The sequence below is a fragment of the Chiloscyllium plagiosum genome, chromosome 5, assembly GCF_004010195.1.
Source record: "Chiloscyllium plagiosum isolate BGI_BamShark_2017 chromosome 5, ASM401019v2, whole genome shotgun sequence".
Classification (NCBI taxonomy): Eukaryota; Metazoa; Chordata; class Chondrichthyes; order Orectolobiformes; family Hemiscylliidae; genus Chiloscyllium; species Chiloscyllium plagiosum.
In genome coordinates, this window is record NC_057714.1 from 32066738 (window position 1) to 32088029 (window position 21292).

The window sequence follows — 21292 nt, forward strand, 5'->3', positions numbered from 1 at the left end:
AATACACGGTTCAAAAACTCAAAAGTAAAAACCAAGTGGGTAGCTTTTTGAGTTGGGTTCTCCAATTTGAGTCTGTCAGCTTGCAGCTGTGCCAGTCGTCTTTCTTCTCTTTACATTACTTTAGATGGAGTTGCTACAACTGACAGCTGCCCGAATTTCAAGGAACGTGGACCATTTGTTGGGCAATCTTAGGCAAGGTATGGATATATCACACTAAACTATTTATTAGAGCTTTAAATTTGGTTCCTTCCCACTGCCACTCATTCCCTTTTGTAAGAATAAATTCTTCACGATGAAACTGAATGCTGCCAGGGCTCAGGCATCCTTTTAATAACATCTCATTTCTTTTTCTGTCTGATTAGTTGCAACTAATCTAAGAAATAATGGCTGTGAGAAATCGAGCTATTCAAACTAGTGGTGCCTCAATAAGAAGTGGTGTGCAAAAGAGTCAAAGAACAGCTTCTACATGCTCAACACAAACAGAAATAGCCATTTCCTGCTGCATAGCCTTGGCAGAGAGAAACAGCAGGATGTGACTCACCAGTGAGGTTGAAAGTTCTGGCGAGGAACTTATCGACATACTTCAGTGCAGCTCTCTGCAATTAAGTCCCACCCAGTGAAGAATAAGACTGACAATATCTCGAACTATACCCTCACCTATGCCAACTGTGGGATAAGGACTGTGTGAGAGTCGGATCTCTTGGTTACATATGCCTTTCTTTTGCAGACAGGTCGTTTCAGAAGAATTGGGAACCTGTCTAAGATTTCACAGTCCCCTACACGTATGTGTATTCAGATGTCACTAATGCAATATTTGCCAGAGCCCACCTATCCAAAATGTCTTTTCTTGACATGATCAGTCAAGCAGCAAGGGCACTAGGATTTGCATTGATCACTGGATTCCTGCAGTTTCAGGTTACAAACAATTGCATGAACATGACTCAGAGTAGTCTATTACCAACCAGTAGCCATTGATTACAGAAGAGAATGGCACCCTTTAATATTCAACTTATTGTAACCATGACAGCCAGATTGTGGAAACGTGTGCTAGATACCCAGGGAGCTGCCATGACTCAAGTACCGGAGTGATCGCATATATCAGACAATTTCCCATGTACGACCTGTAGAAGGATGGTTGGTGGATGATGAGAGAGATCGGCTTCAAACCTGCCTTGTGGCATTCTTTTTTTATTATAAAAGAGAATCCTCAGATGACAACAAACCAAATGTACACTGTTGTTCACACTTAACCCAGGGTGATCATGACCCAGACCATGAGTCTCCTGGAGGTAAAGTTTCAATGCCTGGACCAGTCATGCTGTACATGTTGTATACCCCTGCAAGTCTCATGCACCATAGTGGTGTTTTGTGTCCTCCACACCTTGAGTCACCAAAGAGGAGAATACATAGCATGAAGACAAGATGCAGGAGAAGGATCCTCAGAATAAAAATGAGGGTGCGAATCCTGAAATGCACCAGAGGCAATATGGAAGAGAAAGATGATAAAATGGGCTAGGGTGGAGGTTAGAGCCACAGCTTCCAGGATGGTTGTCCCTGTGGCATTCTGTTTATTGGGCCTTTGACTGCTGATGTCCTTCCCAGATACAGACTTGCTGTCCTTTGCATGACCAACTGCAGGCGTAGTGGTGTCACTGGTAGTAGGGAGGTGGAAGGGCATATGAGTGTCTTGTGAAGAATCTTCCCGGGTGCCCATCTGTCACTACTCCTCCTTTGATATCTTTAGGCACCACCCTGTTTCATTGAGTGGAAGGGGCATCAAATAAGGTGTGGGGCCAAGCATATTTCTAGCGATCACTACGCATTCTGTTGAATCTGGGTTTCCAAGGTAACCACTGCATTGTACAAGGTGGCATCCAACAAGGCAAACCCATGGTGAAGCCATCACAATGGGGAGAACGTGGAAGAGTTCCTCTGTCTTTCGTTCCAGATGATTGAGGGCTTCTGGCAGATCTGTCTGGTGGTCATCCTGCAGAGGAAAATGTCACTTGTGCTGACTACAAAGGTGTGTCTTTTGTATGGTGCTCAGCGGTGCCTAGTTTCTGGTAGTCTTCTAAACTTCAGAGACCTGAGGCATTCCTTCCTTAATTAACTGTGCAAGTATATCAGTGATATGTTCACCTGAGGAGTATTGTCCCTGAGTTTAGTCTAGATAACAAACACTTGGATGTGATTATCATGGTGATGGTGAAAGGTGCAGGTGAATGCCTTGCTGGTGTGTTCCTGAGGGTTCACACATTGCATCCTCTGAGGTGGTGTTGTTGCTTCTTCCTGACTAATGATCTCTAGTGCCTACAAAAGAGAAAACAACAGATTTTTTGTAGATGAAGGCAGCCACTTTGGAAACCCAGATTCAGCATAATGCTCAACAGCTGCTAGAATAACATATGCACAACAATATGTTAGAGTGGTTGCTCATGTGAATGATGGCTTTGTGAGAATGAGATAACAGAACAGATGGATCCTTGTGGAGCATAGGAGATCTACTACTGACTACTATTCACTATTTCTGCCTGTCACTCTTTATTGGAGTCACAAAACTGACCATGCCACAATCTTTTGCCAGGATTGACGAGTCTGACGAGATGACCGCCAATCAACTGGGAAGTGTTCTGACCTCTTTTTGATGCTCTCCATCAGCACCCAGGCAGTGCTTGGGGTGTATTTTGCTATAAGCTAGAGTTTGCTGCCTTAGGATTTGCATTCAATTTTCAGGTGGCCATCACAGGCTGAGGGGGTGCTCTTGGCTGCAGTAATTGGAATGGTATCCAGGTCACCTTTAAATATGGCACCAAGCCTTCAAGACAGGAAGTGGGTGAGAGCTTCTGGTCTGCTCGCCACTCCATTTGCTGAGTAACTTGCACAATCATTTGCTTGTGTAGGATCTGCTGGAAGGATAAAAGGAGCAGTACACAATCTGTCAACATCATTTACCCCAGACCATACAGAGTTTCATACATCCAAAATGCATCATAATTTTAATATCAAATTGAAACATTCCACCTACATTGTTTAGAAGCTTGTTGGAAGGACAGATCATTTTAAGAAAAGAGGTAAGAGTAGCAGAAATGAATTGAGTACAAGGAGAAAATCAATACTCCGTAGTCAGAATGCAGAGCAAAATACAATTAATGTTTCTGGTTAATATTTTATCAATTCCTACTTATACTTGCATTTCTAACTTTTTCCCATTCTGATGAAGGGTAACTGACCTGAAACTTCAAATCTGTTTCTTTCTCCATAGATACTGTCAGATCAACTAGTCTGTACTGCATTTTCTATTTTTATTATGAATTTCCAGCATCAGCAATATTTTGTACTTAGCGGCTATAGTTTTCTCCTTACTGTATAAGTACCGACAGATGGCTGGAAGGAGCAGCAAGAGTAGTAAACAAACAATGCAGTTCTGAATTCTGTATGAAAAAGTATCACCCTACTGATTTTGTAGCAAAGTCTTTATTAGCTAATGTTGTAATAGCATTCATACTGTATTGAGGATTGTAGTCTTGGAAGCAATCAGTCCACTAAGTAGTGTTGCACATATTAGATAACACCCAGTTCATGGTTTTAGCCCAGTTCATGATTTTGCAGCATGGTGTACATTTCCAAAATCTGATGGCAGGATGAAACAGCAAGTTGTGGTCAAGCCACTGAAGTGAGAAGTTTTCGGGGGCCAAATAGGCTATTCATCCATGTTCTTGTGAGAGGGGATGGAACAACGTTGAGTGATTAGCTGAGTGTTGATATGCCTTGAGTAAAGTGATGTTGTAATGTGCTCAGTTGTCTATCCTCAAGGTGCAACCGTCATTTGGATGGTAAGTTAGTTTTGTAGATATATAAATGGATGGAATGTTTTCATACTGTCATCTTATGAAATTGAACTGTGATCTCAAGAAATACTGTCAGGAAAAAAAATTAATTGGACTTCCTGTTTACACTTGTTATTTGCACAAGTCATTATTGCTGTCATAAAGAGGATGAGTGGATACTGCATAGGAAGTAAAGATGAAGAAACTGAGGCACAACTGATAACTTTTGTACATTGAAGATAGTAAGAAAATGGTTTTTGAAAGAGGATGATGTAGTGTGATGTAGTTACATGAGGTTATTCCACTCGTGGAACGGAGTGTAGGAATTGAACAGCAATCTAATTTGAGGAAACTCAAGGTTAGTGTTGGGATGTAATACTGAAAAAGATTTTCTAAGGAAAAGGATCTCATTATCAATTTGACTGGACATTGGGAGCCTGTGAGATTTGCACATATGGGTAAGGAATCATGAGGCTCTGTGTTTTCTCACTCGAACTCTCCTGCACAATCGTGCTGAGTAACTCCAGTTTTTGAAGCACAGCAGTGGAAGATTATTTGACATCATTTTAAATATATGAATTGTATGAACTATGTTTTTGTTTAATTTTTTTGCTCTTTTGTAGCATGGAATGACTCCTTTAATGCATGCTGCATATAAAGGCAAGGCTGAAATGTGCAAGCTGCTCTTGCAACATGGCGCAGATGTGAATTGTAACGAACATGAGCACGGTTATACAGCCCTTATGTTTGCTGGACTTTCAGGTAACCTCTTTGTTTTATGCTGCAGTGTTACATTGATAGAACCCTTGGTGTCTGGTGAACGGGTTGACTTAAAACAGCTGTTAGTTCAGCAAACCTTTTTTCAAACCAGAACCTAATGAATCAAAACTCTTAATAAACTAGCAAAAATTATATTCCAAAATTTTACTGTATCTGTATGATATCTAACTAGTCAGTTGAGGGTGAGTGAGAAGGCTGTTTGCGGGAAGTTTTATTTATGACAAATTGCATTATTAAGTGATTCTTGCTGTAAATAAAATTTAACAATGATGTGTATAGCCCACTGAATTGTTTCTATTACTTAGTGTGTGATTTTACATTGTTTATGTGGACCTCTTGAACAACCAGAATATTTGATCAACCAGCACACTCCTGATCTTATAAGTGCCAGTTAATAAAATGCTTGCAGTATTCTCTTCCCTCTGCATAGCATAAATTAAAATGTTTAAATAGTACTGTCTAAGTCGTGGAATCAGCAAAAATGAACTTTCATTGATCTAAACATGGAAAATGGGGAATAGGGGGTTTCTCAGGTGGACAGGAGTGGGGAATGACCTGTACAGATTACACCAACTCTTCTCCTTCATACCAGCTGAATTTCCTGCTCCTTCCTCACCTACACCCGCTTCAGGCTTCCACTCTTCCATTCCCTTGCATTCCCCTCAGACCATCTTGGAACCCTTCCATGAGTCTTCCCCTCCTCCACTGTCTCCCAGGCCTTCTGTGGGCCAGTGCTAGACCCAACCTCAGGGTTGAGAGAGCCCTACCATTGTGGAACCTGACTGTGGAGTCCTGAGCACTTCTCCCCCTCTCCCTCTCCCTCTCTTTTCATGGAGCAATGAATTTATAGAAACTACAGGCAAAATCTGTTTTGTACGCTAGACCATTGTGCTGTTGTACACCACTGAGTCATGGCATTTATCAAATAATCTCTTGACGCAATATATTTTTCAAGTTTTAAGTTTCACATATCAAAGAACTACTTGATGTTATGGTAATTTTGTTAGCCAAATACATCCATTCACCAGTAAAACAGGACAAGGCAATTTGACAATGTTAATTAGCTCTCAATTTTTAAATGTAAAACTAAATAGCAGAGCCACATAGACTGAAACATTAATCAAGATCCCTCAGAGTTAGAAGAATCATCATCCACATCATTCACTCTCTAATCTTTGAAGTCATTCCATCAAACCAATGGAAATCTAACTAAAACATAATCATAAAACTACTTTTGTGCATTTTCTTGCAATTGACCAGAGTGCACTGTCTGAACATAGATCAATCACTTGTCTCTTCAGTAAAATGAATAGGAGTAAGCCACTGAAATATTCAACCCAAAAGAAAAAATGCTGGAAAATCTCAGCAGGTCTGGCAGCATCTGTAAGGAGAGAAAAGAGCTGACATTTTGAGTGTAACTGACCCTTTGTCAAAGCTCCAAAGGGTCGGTTAGACTCTAAACATCAGCTCTTTTCTCTCCTTGCAGATGCTGCCAGACCTGCTGAGATTTTTCAGCATTTTCTCTTTTGGTTTCAGATTCCAGCATCCGCAGTAATTTGCTTTTATACTGAAATCCTTAAGTCTGTTTTGCCAAGTCAGTTTATTCAGCAATTATCTGAAATTGCAGTTTCTTTTCATCCAAAACCTTGTGGAGGGAGTCTTCTTGATATCACTTCTAAATAAGCTTTTGATTTTTAAGGTTCGTTTGTTTGTTTGTTTGTTTCCCTCCCTTGTTTCGGATTTCCCCACCAAAGGAAATGCATGTACCCTCTCAAATCTCTGTATGTCATATCAAATAGATTGATTAAATCACTTCTCAGTCTTCTACTTTTGAGGGAATATAGAGAGATTTTGTGACCTGTTTGTCGAAGCCCAGTTTATTTGGTATATCTGCAATGTGCTTCTTCCAAGCCCACTATATTTCTCCTTGGGTACTATGACAACGATTTCTAAAATTTATTTTTCTTGGCATGTGGGCTATATTGGCTAGATTGACATTTAATGCTCATCCCTAATTGCCTTTGAGAAGATGGTGATAAACAGCTATTTAACAGTGCAGTCTGTGTAATGTGGCTATATCCAGAATGCTGTTAGGAAGCTATTTTCAGGATTTTACCAAAGCAGTAGCAATGCAGTAGTGATATTTCTAAGTTAAGGTGATGTGTGACTTGAAGGGAAATTTGTATGTGGTGGCGTTCCAATGCGCTAGCTGCTCATATAGTTCTCGTGGTAGGGGTCACGTGTCAGTACTCAAAATGGGTCCTAGTCAAGCTTCAACATCATATTTGCATTTCAATCTCAATGAGATGAAGGCAAATGTTCCATTAACCTTATGATCACCACTTGTACCTATGGTCTAGTTTTTAGCAAATTGTACACAGACGCTCAAATCTATTTGATTTTCCACAGTTATTAATTTTTCACCATTTACAAGTATTCTGATTTTCTCTTCCATGAATCCAAATTCGTTGTCCTAAATTAAAATTTAATTTGCCATAGTTTCACCCACTGGTGTTGTCTATCTTTTAATAAATTCCTGTATCCAGCGATACAACTTTGTCAATTCATTACTTGAAATTGTTGATGTACTAGCAGAGACCTATAAATATTTGCACTATAATAATATTTTTATTGCAACAATACTTCTTTACATTCCCTACTACTTTGTCTTCCCTATGCATTCCATCTTCTGCCAAATTCAACTTATTCCTTTCATATCTCCCAAATCCTGTCTGTTTATATATGGTGAAAAGCTGGTAAAGACATGGGAATGATCTGTGGCAGATGAAGTTCATCACACCCTCAAACTGTGGTAACAGTAATATTCTCCACCTCTCAAACCAATTACCACACCCTGTCACAAGATTAACACCAATTCCTTGTGCTTTTGTTTTTCCTAATAATTGCATGCTGAGTAGGGATGTCATAATAGCGAGTAAACAATTGAGATATATTAAAGTCTTCAGGTGATACTAATTGCCAAGGGCATTTATTACTTTGTAATTTTTTTAAAAACAACTATGTATGTTCTATTTACATTCATGTTTCATTCGAGGGCTGTTTTATTTGACTATAGGGAGTAAAGAGATAACCAGGATGATACTGGAAGCTGGAGCTGAAATAGACGTCGTAAACTCTGTAGGTCGAACTGCAGCACAGATGGCTGCCTTTGTCGGTAAGTTATTGGCATGTAGTTAGTTTTTTTTATATGTACAATTTTCTTAATTCTGAAGTATATCTCAGGTGCCTAAACAGTTTTATTGACATTATCTGACTAAATGCTGCAAAGTCCCAATCCAGTAGCTCATGGACCAAGTATATGCTCCAGTAAAACCAGTTACTATTGAGAATCTCTGTGAGATTTCCTTATGGAAAGCTTTTAAGTTAAAATTATATGAATGATTAGCAGTACAATCAAGTCACTTTGAAACCTTGCAGTCTATCCTTGGTCCTCCTTATTTATGAACATTTGAAATTGTGTTGCCACACTTTATAGACCACTGTAAATCCCAACTTCTATGCATAACTTATTTTCCTAGCGATTTTGACAAATAAAAACCTGACTACCCGAGTGTTATGGATATTTAGGTTTTGAATGAAACTTGATCGTGGACTTTACGACTGGAGATGTGGGCTTTCCCAAAGGATGGAGGCACAGTATCAATTCCACTTCTGAAAGATGTAACATTGTTGTATTTATTTTTTAAATGACTCAGTGATCATGTTTTACTGAAAAGTATTATTGATGTTTATACTTGTTTTTAGGTCAGCATGACTGCGTAACTATCATCAACAATTTCTTTTCACGTGAAAGACTAGATTGCTACACAAAACCACAAGGCCTTGACAAAGAACCGAAACTTCCAGTCAAATTAGCAGGGCCTTTGCACAAGATCATCATAACAACAAACCTTCACCCAGTTGCGGTTAGAAATCTTTGCTCATAATCCATATGAAAGTTAGACCATGCTGCAGGTTTTATTTTAGTACTTATTTTCTTTTTTATTTAAATCTATCTTTGCCCCTTTTAAATTTCTGTTGATTTGCAGAATCTTTCCAAGGTGGAAAGCTGCTGAGTGCCCATCCACAACATTTTTATTGAAACAACCTTGGGGTTGTGTACAACATTTAACTTGCAACAACTTTTAATCCCTTTTAAGTAATTTTTATTTCCTGCACTGTTTGACATGACTGTGTGGTTAGACTTTGTGAGATTTGGGATTTATCAGAACAAATTTAGGCTTATTTCATGGCATAGTACTAGATCATTCACTTGTTTTACTTCAAAGTGATTTATTGACCATTCTTAAATCCCTGTTATGTTGTTGCATTTTCTAAAAAGCATTCTGCAATGGTACAGGATGTAAAAATTCTTTTTAAAAGTTGTAATTTAGGTGTATTCTGTGTAACATTATAAATTTATATTTATTTATTTGTGGAAAACTTTAAGTAGACCAGTTTATTGCAATTTTAACTCTGGAACTATTATTTATTTTTGTTAAATTTGTTTTGTCTTGTGCAAGGCCGATGTAAGTAATCATGTAAAGTAATAGTATTATCTGATATGGAAGATGTGTTGGCTACCTCATTATAGGGGGGGTAGTTAATATTTGAAATAAAGACTTTTATAAGATTGTGATTTGATTGTGGGAGGATAATTTACTGGGGGGAGATAGGTAGACCTCTGGCTTTTATATCAAAGAAAATGAAGTTCACTAGGACATATAGTTCAGGCTGAAACACAGTTCTTATTAATTGTGAGATGAAATTTATATCTAGGAAGAGAAACCAGAGACAATATCAAAGAAGCTTCTAGTTTGCATAAAAATCAAATAATTTTGTCAAGATTAGAGTGGTGCTGAAATAGCACAGCAGGTCAGGCAGCATCCGAGGAGCAGGGTGCTGCCTGACCTGCTGTGCTTTTCCAGCACCACTCTAATCTTAACTCTAATCGCCAGTATCTGCAGTACCCACTTCTGCCTAAATAATCTTTTCAATCAATTTGATTTTCCACTTTCTCAGACTTTTTTTTTGTCCTGATTTCTGATTTTAAATGGAAGAATAAATTTTTTAAAAATATATTACAGTGTAGTTAGGGTTGATTTCAAATCCTGATCAATTGACCAATGAACGACTATCCTACACTTTCAAGATAACAACATAGAATTTAAGATTCAAGAGCTTCTTGTATACCATTTTTATTCTTTGTGTTCTAAATAATTTTTTCAATCAATTTGATTTTCCACTTTCTCAGACTTTTTTTTTGTGTCCTGATTTCTGATTTTAAATGGAAGAATAAATTTTCTTAAAATATATTACAGTGTAGTTAGGGTTGATTTCAAATCCTGATCAATTGACCAATGAACGACTATCCTACACTTTCAAGATAACAACATAGAATTTAAGATTCAAGAGCTTCTTGTATACCATTTTTATTCTTTGTGTTTCTATTTATTGTCTGTGTTTCTCAAGATTGTGCTCATGGTTAAGGAAAATCCTTTACTGGCAGATGTTGATGCATTGCGCAAGTGCTATAGAGTACTGGATCTTATCATTGAAAAATGTATGAAACAGAGAGAAATCAATGAAGTGCTGGCAATGAAGATGCACTACCTCAGTTACATCTTCCAGAAGTGTATCAGTTTCTTAAAGGAGCATGAAAATAAACTTGATGGGCTTGTGAAAAGGTAAAAGGTTTGTTTTGGGGACAACAAACATTTGTTTGGAAGCACAAGCATTGATAAGGCACGTTTTGTCAAAGCTATTGATCTTCTACTCAGGACAATTCAAAAGAAATACCAATTTGAAGAATACCAACATTTTATTTCTGTGTAATTAGAGTGCTGATTGGTTGGCAAGTGAAATCTGATTGGTAGAGACACCAGTTAATAATTGATCAGTTAACTGCCTGTGTTTGGTTAAATTTTAAACCGAAGTAGGTTGACTGATGGGTCCACAGCAAAGTGTCTAGCAAATAGTCAGCAATTCTTGCTCATACATTATAAATGTGGCTTTTCCCGTTTAAATTTTTATTTTTGCACGTTGTCCTGAGGAGTAATAGTGTTTTTTTTTCAATAAAACTCAAAAAGAAAGTCTTGCCCAGTGTGTAATTCATTAGTAATGACATAATGTATAATTGAGTAGATTTTAATTTCAATACATCTACCATCAGGGGCGACATGGTGGCAGCACAGTAGTTAGCACTGCTGCCTCACATCGCCAGGGACCCAGGTTCGATTCCAGCCTTTGGTGACTGTGTGTAGTATGCACATTCTCCCTGTGTTTGTGTGGGTTTCCTTCGCGTGCTCCAGTTTCCTCCCACAATCTAAAGGTGTGCAGCTTAGGTGAATTGGCCTTGCTAAATTGCCCATCGTATTCAGGGATGTATAGGTTAGGTACAGGAGTCGGGGGTAAGTGTAGGGGAATGGGTCTGGGTGGGATACTCTTCGGAGGGTCGTTGTGGACTTAGTGGACTGAAGGGCTTGTTTCCACACAGTAGGGATTTTAATTCTAATTTAGAATGTAGTATAGAGATTCCTGCAGCGTTGGCTTCCGAGCAAGGAACACCAAAACTGTTTGGCAATTTATGTTTAATTTGTAGCGCCTCTGTTTCTATTTCCTGCAGTTTAATTATAATCAAATAGTATCATGGTTTAAAAAAAAAATTGTACAATATGCCTAAATGTATACTTTCCATTCTATTTTGAAACTGCATGATGTAGCATAGAAATATGAAAGACATGTGGCATTGAAAGATTATATTGCAGTGTGCTTAGGGTTGATGTCAAATCCTGATCAATTGACCAAAACACTGGCTATTCTTCATTTGCAAAATGACAACCTAGAATTTAAGATTCAAGAGTTTCTTGTATATCATTTTTATTATTTGTTTCTGTTTCTTATCTGTGTTTCCCCATTGACTCATGTAGTCAAGGATGCCTTTGATACTCTGGACTGGTTGTTCTGCAATTTGTGGATAATGTGAAATGCTAGTTGTAAATCTCTTTAGATCTTTCACTGAAATAATGTTGGCTTCTAAAAACTGTTTGTGGAATTTGTATAAACTTTAAAAGCATAACCACTTGTTATGGCAACTATATATTCAGCAATAAACAATGTGTTAAGATGTTTATGGTGGACTGAATTAAGTTCTCTTGTCCCTTATTATTTTGTGCAGCTTATTAAAAGGACGTGATACAGATGGTTTTCCATATTACCAAGAAAAATTTATAAGAGAATGTATCCGAAAGTTTCCATGGTGCGAAGCTACACTTCTGCAGCAGCTTGTCAGAACCATTGCTCCTGTTGAAATAGTAAGTTATATTGACATTGTTGAATCATATTGCAAAACAATATTTTATATTAATATTATATAATGTTCTCATCTGTTTTTTAAAAAAGAATCAGTGACATGTGTTGATTATATGATTATCATTATTCGTGTGCAACTGGTAAACTGATTTGTTGATGGACTGTTCAACTGTGGTGGATCAGGAAAGTTGACACAGAATGCCATCCAATCTACATATTTTATATTTCTAGCAAAGCTTGTTGAATTGCAGACAACCCCAATTAATGAAAGCCATTTCACTTAAGAATAGTGAATGTTTGTGATCAAATCTTGAACTACCTGTTCTCGAATAGTTTTGTTCCACAGAGGAACATGCTTTCAATTGATTGTTATGGATTCCTCAACGATTTATCCTCCATTTTGGCTTTTATTCTTTAATTATGAGTTTGAAACTGTTTTCCTGTGGCTTGATTTTTGTGGTCTGTCTTCAAGCAATACCACTGTCAACTGGTTTCTAGGAAAGCTACCCACGGCAATCTCCACAGCACTGAATTTTAATTCCTACTTTTTCGAAATTAGATTAAATCTGATATGTAGTTAAAATCCAGTTATGTGAAATTAAATTCATCCTTGCAGGTTCTCAAAGTTTTTTTTTAGATTTCCTACAGTGTGGAAACAGGCCCTTAGGCATAACAAGTCCACAGTGACCCTCCGAAGAGCAACCCACCCAGACCTATTCCCCTATATTTACCCCTTCACCTATCACTATGGGCAATTTAGCATGGCCAATTCACCTAACCTGCACTGAACCTGCTGCCCCTTGTTGTCAGGTTCAGTGGCAGAATGCAGAAAACTTTGACACTTTCGCCATTATTACCACAAGGTCTGGACCAATGCAGCTCTCCCGACTGCAAAAATAACCCAGTGAACCTCATTGGAATTTGTTTTTTGACATACTGATTTACTTTTGTTTTCATTTAGCTCTGTGTTAAATAAATCGTTTTTCACGATTGTGAATTTTGTTTAAAAATTGTTTGCAATCTGCAGTTTTGTAATAAGCTGAATTTCTATCAACATCACATTCACACTCTGTAGACTCCAGTTCAAATGAATTCATATTTTTTCATAATGAATGTCAAATCAAAAATCAAGTATTCATATGCCCTAATAATTCAGAAAATTCAGAACATGTAGGTTTAAGATTGGACTTTGTCTGGTGGAAGAAATGTTTGCACATTAATAAAAAAATTTGCTGGAAATGCTCAGTAGATCAGGAAGCATCTATGGAAAGTTAATATATCCAGTCATAGACCTAAAACACTGGGGATAAAACTGTCTAAAAAAATATATTCATTGTTTTCATATGTGGTCATTGAAATTTACTTCTTTTCCTTTACTCTTTTCTTTCCCCCAAACTCTAAACATCCATTTGTGCAAAAAAAACCAGGGCAATGATCCAACAGCTTTATCTGTATTGACCCAGACCATAACTGGCCAAATTGTCTTCATGGATGCTGATTTTTGTACTGCTTGTGGTAAAAAAGAGGCGGATAAAAGGTGCTCAATCTGTAAAACGGTAAGAATGTTTGGATTGGATTTATCTTTAAGTTAATACAAGAAACCTGCTCACAGATAAGGATATATTAATCTGGTTAATAATCCCTGCTATTGTTTAAACTTTTGGCTGAAATTAGTACTGTTTTTCGTATTATGGTCAAAGCAATGAGTAACATAGAATTGCATGCAATTAACCTGCTGACCTAACTGTCCTTTTAATGACAACCTTCTCTGTTCATGAGACCTCAGGTGATATATTGCAACCAAAACTGTCAGAAGATGCACTGGTTCACTCACAAAAAGGTGTGTAAAAAACTGAAAGAGTCAAGAGAGAAACATGAAGCCAAAGAAAAATCAAAGCAGAAAGGTTAGTTTTTAAGCAAGTTTTTGACAGTAAATGGCTCACTATAAAGGCTTTGTTTTTGCGTTGTACTTTGTACTTTTTATTTGTTTACTTTTGCTTTTTCGAGGTGCCCTAGGCTTCTCCTAGTGCTGCAATGAGACTGACTGCTGCGGGCCATACTCCATCTTGAATTGCATTTTTAGGGCAGAATATCTAAACTTCACTGTGCTTAGCCAAATGTTGTAAAATGAATTATGATAACATTTTTGTTTTAAATGCGTTATTTCTGATGGTTTTAATTCTATTTCATCAGTCCTAGTAAGGGGGTATATCGATTGTAACAAGTTAATGTAAGATCGACGTTCTTGTAACTTGCATTTGGTTTTCAGTTAGTGTATTCAATCCAACTATTTTTAAGCAAATGTACTTACTTCTATTGTTTTATGGCAGGAAAACAAAACACTTCTGAAACCAGTGTAGGTGAAGCTGAAACTGTCCCAGAATCTACAGAGTACAGCAGCACTATACACCCAACCTTCAAAGATGGTTCAGATTCTGGGGATATTGGTACAGAGATGATAGCAGAAGCTAAAACTCCACAGGAAGATCTCGCCACAGAAAAACAGTCCAGCCATCCTGTTGCAACATGCACAGCTGAAGAATAAAGTAGATGTAATATAGCTCTGATGTTCCTCCAGTTTTTAGTGTACGACCCATAAACCAATCTACATCAAGTAACAAGGTAATTGCTCCTGCCATACAGTGAAATCCAAGGGACTGCATTCTGTTTATTGTGCACTAAATTCGTTTCATGCTTTGATCCTTGCCTGTACTAAAGTAACACAGGGCGAGGAAGCAAAGCAACCATAAGAAATAGAAACAGGAGTAGGCTGTTTGGCCATCAAGCCTGATCTTCTATTCAATGGAATCATGGCTGATCTAGCACTCGTCATGTCCACTTTTCTCAGTTTCCCTGTAACCCTTGATTCCTCTACTGATCAAGAATCTGTTTATCTCAGCCTTAATATACACAAGGACACTCTATAAAGAGTGGATAGGACTTGCTATCTTTTCTGCTTTATCTGTTAATTGCAACTCGAAAAAGTGGGCTGTTCCCTGCTTAAGATAGCTACATGGTTGGACCTAAAATTCATTCGATCAATCCTCATAAATTTGCAAAAATAATTCAAAATATACATTTTAAGATTTAGCGAAAATAGTGGTGTATGATTTGCTTTACCATGATCACACAGCTAAAATCAAAATAAAACAAATAACCTTCACCTGAAAAAAAACATTAAACATTCCCAAGAGTGTCATTTGAGGGAAAATGTCAGTTAAGCAGTTTTGCTCGATTTGTGAATGATATTTGTGTTAGATTTGTATTTTTGTGTATCTAACCCTTTTTTCACGTCTAATGTATACTTAAGATTAACACAGATTCTGGAACTAAGTTCAAATGGATGCAATTGCATGTTAACAGTAAATTTGATTTTTTTTTGTTGCTTCCACACTAATTCTCCACCCTCCCCTTGTCGCCTTCAATTAAGTCCAAAAATAAAACTACACCCTTAACTGATAAATTTCTTATGATTGTATCAAGGATATAAACATGTTTTCTACCCCCCACAACTGGTAAATTATCTCCATCCAAAGACTGCAGCCAGAAATTGTGAAGTAATTATTGCAGAAACTAATTTAATATGACTCAATTAAATATTTATTTGTAAAACAATTATACACCATTAAGTTTTTTAAAAAATGACAAAATTGATTAGCATTTGCTAAGAGGGAGCAAGGTATAACTTCACATCTACCAGGATACATGATATAGGGATATATTGCTCAAACTTGCTTTTCCACTATTGGAAAATATATGACTCCAAACAAGAAAAAAGATTCCTTACATTTTAAAGTATGACCACTTGAAGTGAACATCTCTAAAAGTTTCTCTTTGGCCTTACCTTGAATTGAAACATGACAAAACTGTCCAAAAATGCATAGTTTCAATTTGTTATCTCCTTATAGATAATATCCAAATAAAAATAGTATTTTGTTGAAGTTTTCCTGAACACTGACATTCATGGACCAGGTAATAGAACAATGGTATAATGCAAAAGTTTTTTTAAATCATATAATTTACAATGCATTATAGTTTTATTTCTATGTTTGGTGTTTTCAAAATAATCCTTGCTGCATTAACTGGAAAATTATAAATACCATTTTTAGATAGATTATCTGTGTCTATCCTGTTGCTTTGAAGTGTTTGAATATACTGTGATCTGATTTAAGATGTATCCTAAATTCTACCTGACCATTTTACTTATTCTTTACACCACACTAGTGCTTCTTCTGAGAAAGGCAAATGGAATGTACTGTATTTGTGATTTAGCCTTCCAAACATGTACTACTGGTGTAATTTGTATATTTTGTGTTTCACATTAGCATAGTTCACAAAAGTCTGTGCAGTTGGTTTATTACACCATTTTGTAACACTTAACTTGTCATTTAAAATCTCTTGCAACTGTATGTTGAAACATTTTAGTGTACTTTTCATGGAAGTTAGTCAAACAAGATGAGAACTCTAATAATGTTGCAATTTTTTTTTGCAATTTGACTGCCAATCTTTAAATTTAAACTTTGCAGCCTTGTTATGGTTAGAGATTCTCATAAAATGTATTCATTTATTTTATTTCACCAAATATATTTTTGTGCACTAAGTTTCACTTGTATCAATACTAGAAAATGCCATTACCTGAGAACAAATGAATGTCTTTCGTTTTTTAAAAATAAAGTTTGATGTAAATGATATTTACTGCCTTTTGCTATACTTTTACCAAATAAAACAAAGTTTTTTTTTGTTGGATATATAACAAACTGATTCCAAACTTTAAACCATAGAAATTCAATATTGCAGCATGTAATGTCTCTGTAGGCTCTTTGAAAGATACACGGTTGGTTCCACTTGCTTACTCTTTTTTCCCATAATCCTGCAAATCTTCCCCCTTTAAGTTTTATGCAGTTCCATTTTTGATGTCTTTTCATAAATTTTCAGTCAATACATTTAAAAATTTAGCACAAGCACGCTGCTGTAAGATGGCTGCTGTAAATCATGTGACATTTAGCATTTGGATCACAGCCAGTATCAAGTGTGCAGTGAATGTCTAATTAAATATAGACCTAGGTATAATAGACTATTAACATCTCTAGGATGTAACTGATCGGTCCAGGGGACTTACTGGCCTTTAGCCCATCGGTTTCCTTAGTACATTCTCTTGTGATGGTTATTGTCTTTATTTCCTTCCACCTTTTTTTGCCCCTCCATTATTTTGTATTTTTGGAATGCTATTAATGTGTTCTATCTTGAAAACTCTTGCAAAGTATTGAACTCTTCTACTGTTTCCCAGTTCCCCATGATTATTTCCCTAAACTTATTTAAATGGAGAGTCTTCAACAAAAACATTGTGTAGTGCAGAGGTATCTGGTTGACATTTAAAAAGGTTGCATACAGGTACAACAGGTCATTAAGGCAAATGAAATTTTGGCCTTTATTGCTAGATGGAGATTAAAAAGATTTGTTACAGCTGTACAGGTTGTGGGTGTGACTGAACCAGGAGATGCCTGTGCAATTTCAGTACCCATACTTTAAAAAGGGGAAAAAAAGTAAAGCTGCCATACGCCCAGAGGATGATCTTGCTGCTTTCTCATTAGACAGAGAGAACTGGTGGTAGTTCAACCCAAGTCCTTCATGGTAACCTCAGCCGGGACATGAAATGAGCCGGCGCTGTTAGTATATTTTGCACTACAAGCCAACTGTCCAGTTAACTGAGTTTAATAAAGATATACTAACATTAGAGACATTTCAAAAGAGTCTCAAAGCTGATTCCTGGGATGAAGTGTTGCCTCATCAACAGCGGCTACAAAGGTTAGGCCTGTATCCAGATTGAGAAGAATGAGGTGATCGTAACACAAGATTCTGAGTGGCTTTGATAAGGTAGATATATTTTTAAAAATGCTTTCACTAGTGGGGGAATCTTGAACAAGAGACCATAGTTACAGAATAAGGCGATATTCATTTAAAACTGAAATGCAAAGGAATTTCCCCAAAGAGTATCCCCAAAAAGTGAATATCTTAAATTCTTTGCCCTCACTTTATGAAGGTGAGATCACTGAAAATATTTGAAAAAGAGGTAGGTATTTAAATATATTAGGTAGTTGACCTGACCTGGCACAAAATAAGAGTTGAATCTTGGGGCAGATCAGCCGGATCTTTTTGAATGGTAATTCAGGCACTGCATGGTCCACTTTTGCTATTTCTTAGGTTCGTTCTCTTAAGAAGCTTCTGTTTGCTTTTCTTATATACTTAACTAAGTTCTTATTGTATTTTTATATTACTTGCTAATTCTCTGTGGATTGTCACCTTGCGGTGGAGATGTTTGTGTGGTCCTGAAATCTCGTGAGTGATGCTGTCTGGAGCAATGCTCCTGGTAGGATCATCCATGGCGCTGAGGTCACTGACAAAGAACAATCCAAGAGTCTAGATTAGTGGTGCTGGAAAAGCACAGCAGGTCAGGCAGCATCCGAGGAGCAGGAAAATCGATGTTTTGGGCAAAAGTCCTTCATCACAAAACGTCGATTTTCCTGCTCCTCGGATGCTGCCTGACCTGCTGTGCTTTTCCAGCACCACTCTGATTTCCAGCATCTGCAGTATCCACTTCTGACTAAAAAAATGTCCAATCCAACCAACAATCTAAAACCAAGGTGGAACAGGCACTCAACATCTGAGTTCCCTCATCGAGTTTCAATATGCAGATGACAACACTGTTGCAGCACTGTCAGAAAACCACCTACAACACATTCTGACTGCCTTCAACCATACATACATGAAACTTGGACTTGCCATCAATTCCAAGAAGACTCAGATCATCTATGAACCGTCACCGACTGAGACTAATCGGATAGAACCATCAATTCAACTTGGTGAAACAACCTTGGAAAACATGGACTACTTTCCGTAATTTGGATGTCACCTCTCCTCTAATGTTGATCTTAATGACAAGATTCATCATCGTCTTAAATGCGCTGGAGCAGCTTTTGGACATCTCCAAACAAGGGTCTTCCATGATTGTAGGAGAAAGTGAGGACTGGAGATCAGAGCTTAAAAACGTGTTGCTGGAAAACCGCAGCAGGTCAGGCAGCATCAAAGGAACAGGAGCATCGACGTTTTGGGCATAAGCCCTTCTTCAGGAATGAGGAGGGTGTGCCAAGCAGGCTAAGATAAAAGGTAGGGAGGAGGGACTTGGGGGAGGGGCGTTGGGAATACGATAGGTAGAAGGAGGTTAAGCTGAGGGTGATAGGCCGGGGTGGGGGTGGACAGGTCGGGAAGAAGATTGCAGGTCGAGAGGGTGGTGCTGAATCCAGGGGTTGGGACTGAGATAAGGTGGGGAGAGGGGAAATGAGGAAGCTGGAGAAATCGACATTGATCCCGTGTGGTTGGAGGGTTCCTAGGCAGAAGATGAGGCACTCTTCCTAGGCCAAGGACCTGCATGTCCTTGGCGGAGTGGCAGGGGAAGGTGCCGGGAGTGGAGGTTGGGTTGGTGGGGGGTGTGGACTTGATGAGGGAATCGCGGAGGTAGTGGTCTTTCCGAAACACTGACAGGGGAGGGGAGGGAAATATATCCTTGGTGGTGGGGTCTGTTTGGAGGTGGCGGAAATGACGAAGGATGATACGATGTATCTGGAGGTTGGTGGGGTGGTAGTTGAGGACCAGTGGGGTTCTGTCCTGGTGGCGATTGGAGGGGCGGGGTTCAAAGGCGGAGGAGCAGGAAATGGTGGAGAGCATCGTCAACCACGTCTGAGGGGAAATTGCGGTCTTTGAAGAAGGAGGCCATCTGGGTTGTTCGGTATTGGAATTGGTACTCCTGGGAGCAGATGAGGTGAAGGTGAAGGAATTGGGAATATAGGATGGCGTTTTTACAGGGGGCAGGGTGAGAGGAGGTGTTATCTAGGTAGCTGTGGGAGTCAGTCGGTTTATAGTAAACATCCGTGTAGAGTCGGTCGTCCAAGATAGAAATGGAGAGGTCGAGGGAGGAGTCTGAGACAGTCCAGGTAAATTTGAAGTCAGGGTGGAAGGTGTTAGTAAAGTGGATGAACTGTTCAACCTCCTCGTGGGAGCACGAGGTAGCGCCGATACAGTCATCGATGTAGCGGAGGAAAAGGTGGGGGGTGGTGCCAGTGTAGCTGCGGAAGATGGACTGTTCCACATATCCAACGAAGAGGCAGGTACAGCTGGGACCCATGCATATGCCCATGGCTACTCGGTTGGTTTGGAGGAAGTGGGAGGATTGGAAAGAGAAGTTGTTCAGGGTGAGTACCAGTTCAGTTAGTCGAAGGAGGGTGTCAGTGGAAGGGTATTGGTTGGTACGGCGGGAAAGGAAGAAGCGGAGGGCTTTGACTCCTTCGTGATGGGAGATGGAGGTGTACAGGGACTGGATGTCCATGGTGAAGATAAGGCGTTGGGGGCCGGGGAAGCGAAAATCATGGAGGAGGTGGAGGGCGTGAGTGGTGTCCCGAACGTAGGTGGGGAGTTCTTGGACTAAGGGGGACAGGACGGTGTCAAGGTATGCAGAAATGAGTTCGGTGGGGCAGGAGCAGGCGGAGACAATGGGTCGGCCGGGGCAGTTTGTGGATTTTGGGCAGGAGGTAGAAACGGGCGGTGTGGGGTTGTGGGACCATGAGGTTGGAGGCGGTGGATGGGAGATCCCCTGAGGTGATGAGGTTATGGATGGTCTGGGAGATGATGATTTGGTGGTGGGAGGTAGGGTCATGGTCAAGGGGGCAGTTGGAGGAGGTGTCTGTGAGCTGGCATTTAGCCTCAGCAATATAAAGATAGGTGCGCCAAACTACCACCGCGTGTCCCTTGTCAGCCGGTTTGATGGTGAGGTTGGGGTTGGAGCGGAGGGAGTGGAGGGCTGCACATTGCAAGGGTGAGAGGTTGAGGCGGTCAATGTCGCTGCAGCTGTTGGCTATGAAGAGATCGAGGGCGGGTAAGAGGCCAGCATGGGGTGTCCAGGTGGATGGGGTGTGTTGGAGGTGGGAGAGGGGATCGTCAGACGGTGGGCGGGAGTCCTGGTTGAAGAAGTAGATGCGGAGGCGAAGGCGGCGGAAGAAATGCTTGATGTCTCGCCGCGTGTTGAATTAATTAATCCAGGAGCATAGGGGGATGAAGGTGAGGCCTCTGCTGAGGACTAATCTTTCATCCTCAAAGAGGGGGAGGTCTGGAGGGATGATGAAATTACGGCAGGGCTGGGAGCTAGGACCTGGGAGCTGGTGTGGGACTGGACTGGGAGTGGGGGTGGGGTTAGGTGTGGGGGCGGGGTTAGGTGTGGGGGCGGAGATTGGCGTGGGGGCCAAACGAAAGGAGTAGCCATGGGCACCCGCATGGGCCCCAGCTATGCCTGCCTCTTCGTAGGGTATGTGGAACAGTCCATCTTC

General features: G+C 39.3%; 1 protein-coding gene across 5 annotated transcripts in view; it reads left to right on the forward strand.

Annotated features, from left to right (window-relative positions):
* The window catches only part of ankmy2a (ankyrin repeat and MYND domain containing 2a), a 39074-nt gene extending 22457 nt beyond the window's left edge, over positions 1 to 16617 (forward strand). For 2 of the 5 annotated variants that reach the window (XM_043689816.1, XM_043689818.1), the window contains 8 exons: positions 4451 to 4589; positions 7684 to 7782; positions 8373 to 8533; positions 10080 to 10294; positions 11785 to 11920; positions 13346 to 13474; positions 13705 to 13822; positions 14249 to 16617. In XM_043689816.1, coding sequence (XP_043545751.1) covers positions 4451 to 4589; positions 7684 to 7782; positions 8373 to 8533; positions 10080 to 10294; positions 11785 to 11920; positions 13346 to 13474; positions 13705 to 13822; positions 14249 to 14463 — 1212 coding nt within the window. In that variant the 3' untranslated portion in view covers positions 14464 to 16617. Of the gene's footprint in view, positions 1 to 124; positions 198 to 4450; positions 4590 to 7683; positions 7783 to 8372; positions 8534 to 10079; positions 10295 to 11784; positions 11921 to 13345; positions 13475 to 13697; positions 13824 to 14248 lie in introns of those variants that run through there. The other 3 variants (XM_043689817.1, XR_006311659.1, XM_043689820.1) reach the window with 3 other exon arrangements.
* Positions 16618 to 21292: the final 4675 nt, after the last annotated feature.